This window comes from Antechinus flavipes, chromosome 3 (assembly GCF_016432865.1).
Source record: "Antechinus flavipes isolate AdamAnt ecotype Samford, QLD, Australia chromosome 3, AdamAnt_v2, whole genome shotgun sequence".
Taxonomy (NCBI): domain Eukaryota; kingdom Metazoa; phylum Chordata; class Mammalia; order Dasyuromorphia; family Dasyuridae; genus Antechinus; species Antechinus flavipes.
Genome location: NC_067400.1, coordinates 10,384,230 through 10,399,459, shown reverse-complemented (window position 1 = coordinate 10,399,459; position 15,230 = coordinate 10,384,230). Strand labels below are relative to the sequence as shown.

Genomic DNA, 15,230 nt, shown 5'->3' with positions numbered 1-15,230 from the left:
CAAGCATTTACTTGTCATTTCATATCTCTGAGCCTTAGTTTCCTCATCTGTAAGTTGGGAGGGGGTGTTATAATATAGCCCTTCTAGAGCCAACTGGGCGGTGCACTGGCTAGAGCACTGGATCTGGAGACAGGAAGACCTGAGTTCAAATCCAGCCTTAGACACTTACTAGCTATATGACACAAGTCACCTAACCTCTGCCTGCCTCAGTTTCCCTATCAGAACAATGAATAATAATAGCAGCTGTTTCCCAGGTTTGTTGTAAAGATCAAATGAAATCTACCTATAAAGAGTTTTGTGAACCATAAGCACCATAGAAATGTGAGTAATTTGTCATTATCATCACAATTCCCATTATCCTCATTATTATCAGTATCACCATCACCATCACCACCATCGTTATCATCACAATCATTATTATCACCATCACCACTGTTATCATCATCATCGCCGTCCCTGGGACGATGTAAAGTCCCAAATGAGATCCTGCATTTCCAGGGCTTTGAAGAGCTTAAAGCACTTTATTGGTTGTACTTTCTTGCCATAGAAACCAAATTATCATTTGTTGGACTCCCAGGGGGGTTTTGGGGACCGTGGTGTGGTGGATACAGGACCAGCCTTGGCATTAGGAAGATCAATTCTGTTCCTGACAGCCATTGACCTCAGGCAAGTGACCAAAGCTCTCAGTGGCACAAACCCACTGCCCACCTGCATTAATGAAGGGCATTTCCACGCCAGAAGTTCCCTACATTTACGGAATCGGAAGTCTGTCCTCTTCCCCCCATCCCCAAAAAAAAATGAGAGGGGGAGAGTTTGGTTGCAAGAATGGCCTCTCACCTCTTGCAGCAGACTTAGCTTCTCGAGCTCCCACTGGTGGTCTAGGATGAGGCTGTCACTGCGGGGCCTCCAGCCGGCCAGGTTCTCCTCCCCCCGGACGTAGGCGACAGAAGTGTCCAGGACCCGCCGACGTCGTCTCTGCATCCCTGGAACGAGAGGATCGGCCACGGGTCAAGGTCCCCACTCTCTGTAGATGGGACCATCCGGACTACAGAAGATGGGGACAGATGGCCGCTCAGTCACTGGACAGTAGCTGGGGGGGGGGGGTGTGAGCCCAAAGGCACGTGTCTGATGGCGGAGATGGGAAAAGATGGATGTTTTCCGAGAAAACAGGCTCCTCCCGTCCGGCCTCTGCTGAAGAATCAGCATTCTCCCCTCTGGAGACTCTTCTTGGCCCACTGAGGGACACTCACAACACAGAGGGCAAGACTAAGAGTGAGCACCGGCTGGAGTGAATCCAAGGCCGTGGGGCTCAGGCAGAGGAGAGCCTTCTCAGGGAGTGACCGCATGCAGAGGAGAGGGAGCAGGGAGGTGGGCCACTGGGCTGGTGGAAGGACTGGCCTCCCGGCAGAGCCAATTACTTCTAGGCCTTCCTTGGGCTTATCAAGGAGTCAGGCCTGCAGGTCAGACCCACCCACCATGACCTCATGTCCTAGAGTCATCGCAGTGGCCACAGGGAGTCGGGACCAGCTGCGCCATTCGCTCCGGCTTCTTTCGTGGAGCTCCCAGGGCCAGCTTAACCCCAAAAGGGTCTGCTCTGATAAAAGATGTGCAGAGTCAACTGAGTGGTTTCTTTCTAGGTCCTCTGCACGTGACAAGGGTGAGCCCGAGCAGCCAGGCCCTCTGAGAGGGAGCGGGAGCGGTCACTCACCTGGACTTCCAGCATCCGCCACGTGACACAGGCTGAGTTCATACACTCCGGTCACCCGATTGCTGCAAAGGAGGAGGTAACAACTGTGAGCCGGCTTAATAATCTTCAGTTGCTCCCTCTGCCCCCAGAATAACGTATACACTGCTCAGCTTGCATCGAGGGCTCAGCCCGTCCTTCCAGCTCTCTTGTACCTCTACATTTTGGCCAACTTTGCCCACCTGCTGTTCCCCAAACGCCAACTTTTATCTTTCGCCTCCATCCCCCGGCACGGGTTCTTTCCCAAGCCTAGAACACACCTCCAGATTACTCGAGGCTCGGCACAGGTGCCGCCGCCTTCAGGAAGCCTTAGAGTTTTACGCTTCCTGAGGGTGGAATGCAGATACCTCCTAAGCCAGCGAGCCGGACTGTGGTTCCTGGGGACACTAAAAAGGATCCTGAAAAGAGACGGTGGGAGCCGGGATGAGAAGAGCCTACCGGGGTTCTTCAAGCACGGGCTTTGTCAGGCGGCCTCCTTCCCACCCGGGGCAGCCGTCAGGTGCCGTGCGTGTCGTGTACACAGATTTTAGCGAGGACGGTGATGATCTATTTCAACTGTTATTCACGGAGAAGACGGACAGATGGGCTAAGGTGATAATCCAGCGGAGAGATTCAGCGGTTGGAAGGGCAGACACAGAGAGCGCCCCAGGGATGTCTTCTTGGCCCTGTGCTGGTGCGTATTTCCATCACTGATTTTGTCAAAGGGGGAGACAGCACGCTCATCCCACGTGCAGACGGAGCAAAACTGGGAGAGAAGCAGCGGCCACTACCGTGCTGGAGCACAGAGTCAGGGCCCAGCCATATCACGGCAGGCATGACATGGGGAAGAACCCAACAAGGTGAAATCTAATAGGAACCAATGGCATTTGAATATAAAAGAATCAGCTCCTTCAATGTAAGATGGAGAAGGCATAAGTAGAGGTGTAGTTGTTTTGAAAAAGATCTGAAGGGTCTCAGTGAACTGAAAACTCTATTTGAGTCAGTGAAGTGATGCAGCAGCCAGAAAACGAACGTGATCTAGGGTCCCCTTAGGAGGAGCGGCGCTCCCGGGGTTAGAGAGGTGATGATCCCGTTGTTTTCTGCTCCATAAGACTTCTTCTGCAACGCTGTGTTTAGTTTGGGGGACCCGTGTTTTGGAGGGACGTCGGTCTCCCAGGGAGCATGGAGAGGAGGGCAGCTAGGACTGAGAAGGACCTTGGGTCTGATCTGGGCATGGAGAAAAGAAGCTGAGGGGCCTAGGATGGTGAGGCATCGGTGCTGGAAGGGCCACCATGGGCAAGGTGCAGCGGTCTTGTTCTGCTTGGTCCCAGAGGGGAGAAGCAGATCCACCCAGCCGTGCCAGGCAAAAAGAGGCCCACTTGGGGTGGATGTTAATCAAACTTCATAAGCATTGAATAGAACTCGATTGCTTCTTTTCTAGAGCGAACACACCTGGCGGATCTAAATCCCATCCCCCAAACACCAATGATAGCATCTATTTTTTTCTAAAGAATGGGAAAGTCATTTGCTGATGCTGAGATGGGAGATCTTCCTCTGTGAGCAGGGACGTCACAGTCATCCTATCTATTGCCGACATCTGACCTAGAACGGATGGCTTGTGGGATCTGAATGATGGGGAAAGTTCTGTTTCCAGCTCGATCATTTCTGCTGACTCTTCTTGCTCCTTAAGAGGACCTGATCATGGAACCCATGTTCTTTATTATAGAGTTGTTAATTTTAAGAAGAGGTGAGGAACTTAGAAGTTATACAAGAAAACTTATATCTGAGCTGAAAGGAACAACTTTACAGAGAAAAAGGGAACTCGATTGCTTCTTTAGAGATAGGAAGACTTGGAAGCCCAGAAAGAAGTTTTCCTGTGCCCCGGAGCCACACACACTGAGTCTACTCCTCATCAAGGACAACTCTTCCTAAAACCAGCTCAAACGTACCATTCCCCATCTCTGGATCTTTGCCCGGCCCCTCATGCCAGGGATGACATCCTCTCACCTCCATCTCTTGGTTTTCTTGGCTTCTTCTAAGACTCCACACAGAGCCCACCTTTTGCAGGACACTCTTTCTGATCCCCCCAGAGGCAAATGCTCCCTGTCAGGTTCCCTTCTGTTCAGTATATGTGTATGTACCTGGATATCTTCATGTGGTCTCCTCCATCAGGATGGGAGACCTTTGTGCCCCAGCGTGTAGCTTAGGGCCTGGCCCACAGGAAATACTTAATGCATAAATGCTGTTGGCCGTCTCTTGGCTGACATTTGAATCAGTTTATTCAGTAACCCTTCTATGGTCCCTGTGATCCCTGTCACGAATCATGGATTTGGATAAGGCAGCGATCTTAGAGACCATGGAGTCCCGCCCTCTCACTGAAGGTTGGTGACTTCTCCAGACATACCCAGCTGGCGAATGTTCGGGGAGGATTGGAAGCCGGGTTTTCCTGTCTCTGTGGCCATCTATTCTGCCATAACTTTATCTTGGTCATTTTCTTCTAGATGGCTGAAACTTGTCATGCATTTGAGGAAGCGTCCATTCTACAAGTTATTTAGGAGACCTTCCCTGCTCCCCGAGAAGCCTTTTGCTTGCGTCTTTTTCAAACTGTTTTTAAAATGACTCAGAAGTTCTTGGCAGCGTCCCTGCCTCTTGGGCTTTAAGTATGTTCTCTTCTGGTCACTCCCTTTCTCTGCTGGGGCTCCTGACCTTGCCGCACGTGAGAGCACCGTGATTCACACCTTTCCAGCCCTGGGCGCCTGATCCGTTGGCCACAGAGCTACAACCAGTAATTGGGGTCCCCGGAGTCGGACAAAATGTTCCCGATGCAAATGGCCCCAAACAACCCCCGAGACCCCTCTGGGAGTAGGGATGGGAGCCATGGGTGAGGAACAGGGAGGAGTTCCCTGGGAAAGAGGGGAGCACTCCACCTGGCAGCTTCCGGTTTTAACTCATCAGTCTTAGGAAGAAGGAGCTAAACTTGCCTGTTTCTATGCTGCCAAAGGACTATGAAGGCCAAGCGCTTTCTCCATGTAAACTCCTGTGACTCTAATCAACGGCCTTTTCCAACCTCACCTCCACCAGCGCTCACAGGCACATGTTTGTAACAGAGCTGGGACAGAGGCGCAGCCGCCGTCGTGACAGAGCCGGGTGCGTGACAGAGCCGGGACAGAGGCTCCAGCCCATCACCGTGACAGAGCTGGGACAGAGGCTCCAGCCGCCGTTGTGACAGAGCCGGGACAGAGATTCCAGCCCGCCGTCGTGACAGAGGCGCCGGCCCGTCACTGTGACAGAGCCGGGACAGAGATTCCAGCCCGCCGTCGTGACAGAGGCGCCGGCCCGCTGTTGTGACAGAGCCAGGACAGAGGCGCCGGCCGCCGTCGTGACAGAGCTGGGACAGAGGCACCGGCCCGCCATTGTGACAGAGCCGGGACAGAGGCGCCGGCCGCCATCGTAACAGAGCCGGGACAGAAGCACCAGCCCATCACTGTGACAGAGCCGGGACAGAAGCACCAGCCCATCACTGTGACAGAGCCGGGACAGAAGCACCAGCCCATCACTGTGACAGAGCCGGGACAGAGGCACCGGCCACCGTCGTGACAGAGCCGGGACAGAGGCGCCAGCCCATCACCGTGACAGAGCCGGGACAGAAGCACCAGCCCATCACCGTGACAGAGCCGGGACAGAAGCACCAGCCCATCACTGTGACAGAGCCGGGACAGAGGCACCGGCCCGCCGTCGTGACAGAGCTGGGACAGAGGCGCCGGCCCGCCATTGTCATCCCCCCATGACCAGAAGGCCTTTCACAGCAGAGACCCTTGGGAGGTCCTGCTGCGGGGCGAGCACTATGAAGCAATCATTTCTCCCTGAGCGTGTCCCAAGAGGACCCCCACAGAGCGGCCTTTACCTCTCAGAGGCCCGCAGGCTCCCGCTGCCGAACAGGTTGCGGATGGAACGAGATGCTGGGAGTTTAGCATCCCGGGAGTAGAACACCATGCAGAAGTCTTTGGTGATCACGGCAGGCTGGGTACAATTCTCCATCTGAAACACAGGAGGAGAAAGGTGGGCGGAGGAGGAGCGCGCCGGTGAGAGCCCGGCCGATGGGGCTTCCAGGCCTCGGTCTCTGTCTCGCGCCACCTGCTCTTGGACGCGCAGTCAGGGGCACGCAGAGCGTCACGTCTGCACCCCCGACTGCAGGGTCCCCGCCCGCCTGGCTTTTGGCCTCTGTTATCACAGGGGCTTTTTGTGGTCTCAACCACGCACTTCAAACTTGGGGTCTCCTTCATCTCATCGGGAGAGTCCCAGAAAGGAGCAAACCCTCCTAAATGCGCGCTCCCAGGGTGTCCCTTCCTCTGGACCTCACCACGGCCGGTGCCTTCCTTCGTGTGGCTCCCTGAACAAGGGGCCCGGGACAAGCCTCAGTGCAGCGCACCTTGCGGCTGCCAAGAGCCACGGCTTCAGCACACGCCCCTGAGGGGTTGCCTTCTCATTGGCTAACTTTTGGAATAATCCAATTCTAAAACTGGATGGAGCTTTTAAAAATCATCTGAGAGAGAGGGGGAGAGGGAGAGGGCTGCACAGTGTTGTGCAAAGAGCCCAGGCTGGGAACCCCAGATGTGATACCTACCCACTAGCTATGCGGCCATGGGCAAGTCACTTAATTGCCCCAAGCCTCAGTTTCCCCATCTGTAAAATGGGGATGCTCAAACGTCACGCAGATTATTGGAAGGATCACCTGAGATGAGTCATAAAGCATTTTGTGAACTCAGAGGGATCTCACCCAGTGCTTTCATTCACGGATGAAGAGGCAAAGCCGGAGAGTGCAATCGCTTTGTCCAGTGTCACTTCCACAGGTAATCAGTGGCAGTGTGCGCTCTTAGAGCAAGTGTCCTGCACACTCTATTCTGCTAAATCTTGGGTAATTTTCCTCCCAGACGGCGTAAGGTCTACAGCGTGATTTTACCTTTATGGAAGTCACGCTCCATGAAAACTTAATCTCCTCCTGGTCAGCCGCTGCAGCAGCTGTCAAGGCTGACGGGCACTGCCCATGGCCAGCACCCATCCCCATGACCCATTAGCCTGTTCCTTGGCCCTGCTGGGCTAGCATTCAGGGAGGGGCTGCAGCTGCAGTGGCTGTTTGGGGTCTCAGATCCTAGTTCTTATTTCTATTTTCTGACCCCCCTCTGGGTGTGTTGGGGCAGGTGGGAAATCAGAGGTGGCGAACTCTGAAAGTCCCCGAGATTTGGGGTTCCAGGGTTTTATCCTTTGGGCCCCCAATGGACGTTGGGAAGGAGTCCAGTTCCTTGCCTCGATGTAAGCAGAGAGCGTCATGTAGATCTTCTCACGGTAAGGGGTGACCCGGTTCAGCAGGAGGGAGTTGTGCATCGAGCTGTCCCAGGCGGCTTCAAACTGGTAGAAGGTCCTGAAAAGAAGCAAAGCTGGGTAAAAACCAACCCGGATGCACACCCAGACACAGCCGGAGGCGGGGCCGAACATGCACACAGACACGTGGACACACACATGTGTGACTGGCAGATGGAGCCGCCTCGGAGTGCTCGGCAACAAAGCTCCCATGTGGCCCCTGCCTTGGGGCTTGGGGCAGAAAGCGAACATAAAACTTGGGGCGAGTCAGGATATTGGAGGGCCTGCTGCCTTGGACAAAGATGGACGTGCTCTGAACGAGAGAGAGACAAGAGAGAAGGCAGCAGGTAGATAGAAAGGGGCCCAGTCCCCTCGCTGGATTACTGCGGGGGAAACTGAGGCCTGAGGAGGGGCAGGGACTGGCCCAAAAGCCCACAGGTGGCCATGGCAGGGCACTGGCTTGTCATGATGCATCTGCCCAAAATGGGGCAGCAAGGGAAGGGAGAGGAGAGACGGAGAGCCCAAGGTCAAGAAAAGAAAGAACAAAATAGAGGAAGGAGAAGGAAATTATGTGGGAGAGAGAGACAGACAGATGGAGAGAAAGAGAGAGAGAGAGAGAGAGAGAGAGAGAGAGAGAGAGAGAGACAGAGAGAGAGAGACAGAGAGAGAGACAGAGAGACAGAGACAGAGACAGAGACAGAGAGACAGAGAGAGACAGAGAGAGAGACAGAAAAAGATAGCACAGACAGACAGAGACAAAGAAAGAAAAAGAGACAGAAACAGAAAGAGAAAGTGGGAAAGACAGAAAGAGAAAGAGACAGATAAAGAGATGCAGAAAGAGAGAGACAGAGAGGCAGATCAGGAAGCTGACCAGAGCCACAGAGAGCTGCCCAGGCACGGGGAGTGGGGCACCTTTGGCCCCTCTGGCTGAAATGAGATGACTTTGTAGCAGCAGCACTCCAGGCTTCCATCTCTGCCGTCAAACATGAAGCACTAAACAACCGTCTTCCTTCCATGGAATGGAAGAACTCTGTGAGTGGTGGGAGGATGTTCAGAATGGAAACCAGCAGGGAGCCCCTCTTTTTGGCTTCCCTTTTAATGGGAATTCCATCTCTGTGAAGCTCAGAATCCGTCCAAAGTCTTTCATTCTCTTCGTAGTGAAATGTCAGCTGATGCCTTCTCTGACCTAGGTCCCCACATCCTGGAGAGGGTCCCTCTTTCTTTCTGTTTCTCTCTCTGTTTCTATGTCTCTCTTTCTCTGTTTCTCTCTCTCTTTGTCTCACTCTGTGTCTTTCTCTCTGTCTCTGTCCATTTCCTCTAGCGTATACAGAAGGTATCCATCTCAGAAACCTTCTGTATATGCTTTTCTATGCGTACATCATTCCTTCTGGCTAGATTGAGAGCTTCCTGAAGGCAGGGACTCTTTCATGTCTGTATCGGTATCCTCAGGGCTTAGCACAGTGCCTGGCACATAGTAGGTGCTTAATAAATGTTGACTGAGTGAACGATGCTCAAACTCTAGGAGACGAATCCTTGGAAAGTAAAACTGGCATCTAGGTACCTATTCCTGGTAAAAGGTTCAGAATCTGTTCTTTGAGATGGAAACCCTGGAGTCGGTGTTCCATCGACACTGTCCAGAAGCACTGAAGGCTCGTCTGGATACACTTAGAGTCACAGCATCGCCAATGTCAGAGATGGGAGGGACCTCGAGCATCATTTAGCCTAATCCTTTCAATGCATATTGCCCTCTGGTGGCTAACCCAGGCTACGGGATTACTTGAAGGCTCCCCATTTTTTGGAGGGAGGGAGGGTTTCCCAATATCGATCATATCCTGTAAGCTGACAGGTTGCTTCCTGCCTCCCACCCCCGGGTCATAATCATGGCGAGCCCATCATTCCCAAACAATATGGTTTCCCAACGCTTGGCCCGCTCTGGAGCTCTAGGAGAGGGTCGTGTTTTTTAGTCTTAGGCATTTGCCTCAGTTCAAGATGTCCAGGGTTTGCCTTCGAAAATTCCCGAGGTTCTCTAGGGAGAGCCCCCCACTCCTTCTCCTGGTTTCCATCTGATTATCCTCCAGAAGACGAGGTTCCGACACACTTTCACATCAACATTCCGTCACCAAGAACACAAAGTCAAGCCCAGCCAAAGCCTCTTTAGGAAGAACGGGCTCTGCCGGCAAGAGTCCATTGGACCGGCCCCCTCCAGTTTCCAAGGACGTGCCTCGGCAGTTCTTGCAAAGTGGATTTGGGAGGGCGTCGAGGCACAGACAGCTAGACCATGAGTCTATTCTAGATGGCACAGGTGAATGACAGGCGGTCTGGGATCTCATACAAATCGGGGACATGGAACTACAAAGAAAACCAAGATGGGGACCACAGTCAAACACGAATCACTTTAAGGGGGATGGAGAGTTCCAAAGGAAAGGTTATCGGGGAAGTGGGGTTTAGAGAAAACAAGAGTAGATAGAGCAGGGGAAAAAAATTAAAAAAAACAAAAAATTCAAAAAAAAAAAAAAAAAAGAAGGGTACAGACCAAGCAGGTGAGGAAGAGAAAAGTGAGGTTATACCTCGTGTCATTTCCGAATGAAATGCTATAGGTGGGAGGCAGCCCAGGACACATACACGGACACACACAGAAGAAATTAAAATGTCAGAAAACACCGTCCAAATGGTGTCCAGTGAGAAGAAGCTAACTCCAAAAAGTCACAGTGTGTACGAGACAAAATGTGAGCCGTGTCTAGTCATGGATTTTGGTGTGGCCAGAAATGTGGAAGATCGTGCACCAACAGGTGGCCAGATTTGGCAAACTATCCTAAGGATAAATGGCTTCATCTTATTTCCCAGAGCCCCAGATCTGGACACACCATCCACATGCCATGTCAAGGCGGTTGGAGGAGGAAAGAGCTGAGGGGAGTTGGGACCATGGAGTTGTGGGTGTATCCACGTGGCCCTATCCAGAATTTCGGCTTCAGTTAGCCTTCTGGACTACCCCCTCCCTTCACTGCCGTGCTAAAAGAGGTTCCCTGGAGGGCCAGAGTGAGATCTGGGGGGCTGGGATAAAAGCGACTCCAGGACGGGAAGATGTTCAGGAGTCGGCTCCCATCCCCACCACCATCCCCACCACCATGGAGAAAGCCTTCGTTTCCAAGAAAGCAATGCAGATAATGAGCATCAAAGACACGGACAATCAGGTCCATGAGCCCAAGGGCCAAGGACCTTCTGTGGTGAAGGACTTAGAAGGGTCACAAAACAGCCGATTCAAGGAGCCAGGAGAGGGAAGTGTGCTTAGTCATGAGACAGAAGACAAAATGTCAGAACTGGAAACGACCTTGTGGCCTCCCAGACCAAACCGAGCCTGAAAAAGGTTCCTCTACTAAGTCAGTCTTTGCTTGAAGACTTCCAAGGTGTGAACACTCGCTCCCTCCCATCGCAGCCCATCCCACCCTTGGCTTAGGAAGCTTTCCCCGGCTAAACTGGGCTCTCTGCTGCGTCTGCCCATCTCCTAATGCTCTGGGGCCAACAGCCCTCCCAAATCTGAAGTCAGATGTTATATCCTATCGAGGCTGTTCATTCCTTCAAGTTAAACAATCACCTTTTTCCTCTTCAGCCCATATTTTCAGGCAGGATTTCTAACCCATCTTCCTCTATACATAATCTGACTTATCAATGTCCAGCCTAAAACGGGTCATCCAGAACAGGGGGAAAAGTCCAATCCAAGCCCACCAAACCGATATGTCAGCCATGGTTCAACCACCTCAGAGAAGAGGGGATGATCATATTCTTCTCCTACACACATTCCCCCGCTTAATGAACGCTAGGACAGGATTTGTTCTATGATTTACTATTTTAGGCTCCCATGTCTCAGGACATTCCCATCCTTTGCAAGACCCTTTTCTTTAGGATTATCCAAAAAAAATTGGGTTTTATATACACTTTCATCAGAAGGAACCTCCAAAGCAGCCAATTGGTTTGTCTCTTCCTAATACGTCGACTTTCATATTTGAATTAGAGAATCGAGAATTCTATTTTTTAAATCTCTCATCCAAATGTCCTAGAATTCCTGATGGCAGCTGCTTCTATTTTATTTATTGGTTTATTTTTGCTTTTTTAATCTCTGTGTCATCACTCAGCCCTGGACATCTGTCCTTCAAAGATACAAATACTTGGGGTCTTGTGGTCAAAGCTGTCTCTGTCTTGTCCACTCGTCCTATGGAGGCGGTAACTGACTTCCCCACCTCATTAACTCACCCTGATATCTGTCTCACTCCAAACTAGTCCAGCTTCTTCTCTTCCACCCTCCTACTCTCAGTCCACTGATAAATAGGGGCCTCCACTGTTCCTTGACCAATGAAACAATGGATTTCTACTGAGCCAAAATTCTGAATCAAGAAGTATTCTATTTTCAGAGTTGTTTTTTTTTTTTAAAGAAGCAGCAAATGGAAGTCTCACCATGTTTACTTAAACTTCAGGTTCAGGAATTTGAATTTGAAAGGAAAAGTGTCCGTTACTTTGAGCCAACCAACCACTGGTCATCACTGGGCAAACTTCCTACCCTGTTCCTTCAAGGACACTCATAGTTTTCCCAATGCAAAGCTTTGCTCTGCCAATAGATGGTACGGGTGATTCAAGGTGATCAAACTGGCCTCGGTCTCATGGAATGATGGGAAGGCAAGAACCAAGGGAAGTTTCTGTTTTTCAGGGACGCCCTTTGTCTGCCACATTTCCTTCATTATTCTCCCTCATTACTATGTCCGCAAGTGCATCACTTAAAGCCGATGAACGATATTTGAGCAAGATATTTAAAAGATCCACCTCCAACCCATTTTGTTAGCTCCCCAAATATGAGCATATGGGAACCAAGAAATGGCCTCGGGATGCCATTAATACCCACTCTACTTTGTGCACATGATTTGTGTAGCATCATCAGAGTTGGGGGCCAGCTCAGCGAGGTGCCTGAACTGAGCAATTGTCTGGGCTCTCTGCAGATGACCCGAGTCTCCTATGTCATCTTCTATCTATCTTTATTTCCCTTAAGGCTGAAAGCAGCATTTGGGGTGGGGGGAGGAGGGGAGGCTCAGAAGGAGGGGGAAGCACCAAAAAGTTTTTGAAAACATACTTCAAATCATTAAAAAGAAATGTTCTGATTTTTGTTCCATATTTTCTGTCCATGTGAAGTTGAATATATTTATGTAAACCTATACATATGTATCCAAAAATGGCACTTAATTTTTTTTGACATTTGTCTGTTTTAAAAAATAAACAATTCATTTGAAAAACTGTTGTTCTTAAGAGTTACTCTCTGAAAACATGAAAGAACTTGCACTTTTCCCAAACAATATTTAATAAGACAGTTATTTTAATCTTTATATGTAGGTTTTTCATGTATGATTGTGATTTGACATATTTGAACAAACATTAACTGAATATAGTCTTTGAGCCAGTATAAGTACTACCCTATCCATTAAATTTGGGTCATTCAAATAAGAGTTAAACTAATGCAGTTTTGGACTCATTTAGTTCTTTATAAACATGAAATGTATATAAATATTGTAGATGAATATTTGCCTGAGATATTTTTACCAGGGTGCAAATGTATTTCGTTTCTTTTAAATGATAAATAAATTTAAAAAAGACCAGATGCAGCAGGAGCCCCCAGGAATGACAAATAAGGAGTAGAGAAGTCCCATAAAAACAAATTCAAAACACAAGAGGGTCAGATATCAGCCAACTGCAGTTAACTGAGTGCAAATGGATCCGGGGATCAGGAGATTCTGGCATCCCCGGCTGACTGGAGTGTGCTGGACAGATGCTTTGTGTGATGTAATAGGAAGTGTCCGACTTGGGATCGGGAGAACTGGATTCAAATCCTGCTTCTGACACCCAAATGTGACCTGGGCAAGTGACTCCCTCTCACTAACCCTCCATTTCCTCAGCCATAAAATAGGGATGGGTGTGTTCTACTCGCTCGTGACCTGCCTCGTAGAGATGTGTCCAGAGTGTTTCTAAAATTTACGAGTAGATAAAAGTCTGATCTAGGATGCGACACTGACCACAGAGCCAGGGGACTCTCCCCAGGAGCCTCAGAGAGCCACCGTAAGGACGTAAGCTGGCCTCGGGAAGTCCTCACCTCGGTTTTCTCTATCCCAGGCTCACAGAGGAGATTTGGGGGACCTGGGATAACTGAAGCACTTTACAGATGGGGAAACAGAGGCTCAGAAGACTAAATGGCTGGTTAAACCATACAACAGATCAGAGACAGACCTCCCTCTTGGAACGCGGTCTCCTGACTCCCATTACTGCAGCCAGAAATCCCGCCCAAACCGTGGAGCGCAGAGTCACACCTCCTGAGGGCTCTGGCTGGAGGCAGGAGCCGATCCAGCAAAGCCCTCCATGACAAAGCAGCAGTGGCTTTTTAGTGGGCTCCCCTGTATTAGAGAATGGAGGCCCCCTGGAAGCAAGGGCTGTTTTTGTTTTTTCCTTACTCGGGGCCTCGCCCAGACCCAACTTGGGGCATGGTGGGAAATCCATAAACAGTTGTTGGCTTGCACTCCGGCACGTTGGGCGGGGGCACTGAGGGAGAAGGGTAAAACTCCAGGCACCCCCAAGGCAAGGGCTGCTCCCCACTTGTCTAAATGTTCTAGCCAGCCCTAGGACTTAGACCAGAATCTGTGTTCTGTCTCTCCCCACATGGACAACGTTGTCTCAAGGGGCCTCCTCTTAACGGGTCTCAGCTGGCCCTCAGCTGAGCTCGAGGTGAGAGCCCCAGAAGACTGTCCATGATGCCCCGGCCTGTCCCACTGACCCCAGCCCACTAACGATCTCAGCAGTGAGGCCCCGGGGACCTCCCCCCTGTTCCTTAGCCAGCTCCGTGGGGCACATCAAGATTAGAGCAACGACAGGTGCACAACCTCGCAAAGAAACTCGCAGAGCTTCCGGACCGGCATCCTTGGGTCTCACGACCCTGGCCAAGCTGCGTGAGGCCATTGGCAACATTCAGGGGCGGGTCCAGAACTCAAAGCCGGGAGGCGCGGGGCCCAGCCCAGCTCTGCCTGCCTGTCTCGGGGCCTCAGTTCCCGGGAACTACCCGGCTGACTTCTAGCCCTCCAACGATGATTCTGAGTCACGGGGTATTTTGCATCCGATCAACAAATCCAAGACTTCTCCGAGACGTCCCCTCTTTACCCCGTGCGATGGAATGGGGGCTTTGTCTAGTTGGGAACCAGCTGCGCTCTCGCCCGCTCGGGCTCGAGGCTGTGGCCACAGAGTGACCGCTCATTGACAGATGGGAAATCTGGAGCCTTGGTGAGGGGCGGGCCCTGGGGGGGGGGATGGAGACGGCTCAGCTGCTGCCGGATGCGAGAGCGTCCACAAGCCCCCTCAGGGGACAGAAGGAGGCTCCATCCCTCCACACCAACCCTCGGGCCCAGGGCCAGCACAGGCTTCAGCCTCCCACGGCAAGTGGTGGCCCTTGGGGCGCTTCCTTCCCGCATCCACCCTCGCACTGGGCTGAGCAGCAGGAAGGAAGCTCCCCCAAGGGGCCACCGGGAGGGGTGAGCCCGTCCCGGCCTCTCAGGAGGGCGTTGTCTTGGCTGGGACTCGATGGCTTCCGAGAAATCGTCCCTAAGTTCGAAGCAGAAGTCAGCCCGGCGGAACGGCCAGAGCTCTGGGCCCCAAGGGTCTCCTTAGAGATCTGCTCCCCCTTCCCAACCTGGCCTCTGCCTCGAGGGCCTCACAAAGGGCCTCCATCTCCAGCCTCCACGCCTTTGCACCTGCTTTCTCTTCTCGCCTTCTTGCCTCCAGTCTCAGGCTGCCTCTGTCCCTTCAGAACCCAGTTCAAACACCCCCTTTCCCCCGATAACACCACGGGCTGCCCCCCTCCCAAGGTGCCTTGGGCTTCCAAGTACAGATCGGTGCACCCCGACTTTGTATTTCTATCGTAAATGTTCGTTCTTGCCTTCTCCCCCACTGCCAGCTCAGCAGGGGTTTCCTCCTCTGAATTTGTAGCCCAGCTGCCAAGTGCCAGTGCCAAGCACTTAATAGATGCTTATTGATTGATTGACTACTTCCAGGATCCCACAGGGACTCCCATGAGTGGGTGCTGTAGACCCATTTTACAGAAGAGGAAACAAGCCCTGAGGGGTCACCCCAC

General features: G+C 51.7%; 1 protein-coding gene across 20 annotated transcripts in view; it reads right to left on the bottom strand.

Annotated features, from left to right (window-relative positions):
- The window catches only part of KIF1A (kinesin family member 1A), a 173,200-nt gene that overhangs the window by 16,646 nt on the left and 141,324 nt on the right, over positions 1-15,230 (bottom strand). For 16 of the 20 annotated variants that reach the window (XM_051991717.1, XM_051991721.1, XM_051991719.1 and 13 more), the window contains 4 exons: positions 7,028-7,142; positions 5,628-5,761; positions 1,709-1,770; positions 838-983 (listed from right to left, as the gene is read on the bottom strand). In XM_051991717.1, the coding sequence (XP_051847677.1) occupies positions 838-983; positions 1,709-1,770; positions 5,628-5,761; positions 7,028-7,142 (457 nt within the window). Of the gene's footprint in view, positions 1-837; positions 984-1,708; positions 1,771-5,627; positions 5,762-7,027; positions 7,143-9,648; positions 9,673-15,230 lie in introns of all 20 variants that reach the window. The other 4 variants (XM_051991718.1, XM_051991728.1, XM_051991733.1 and 1 more) reach the window with 1 other exon arrangement.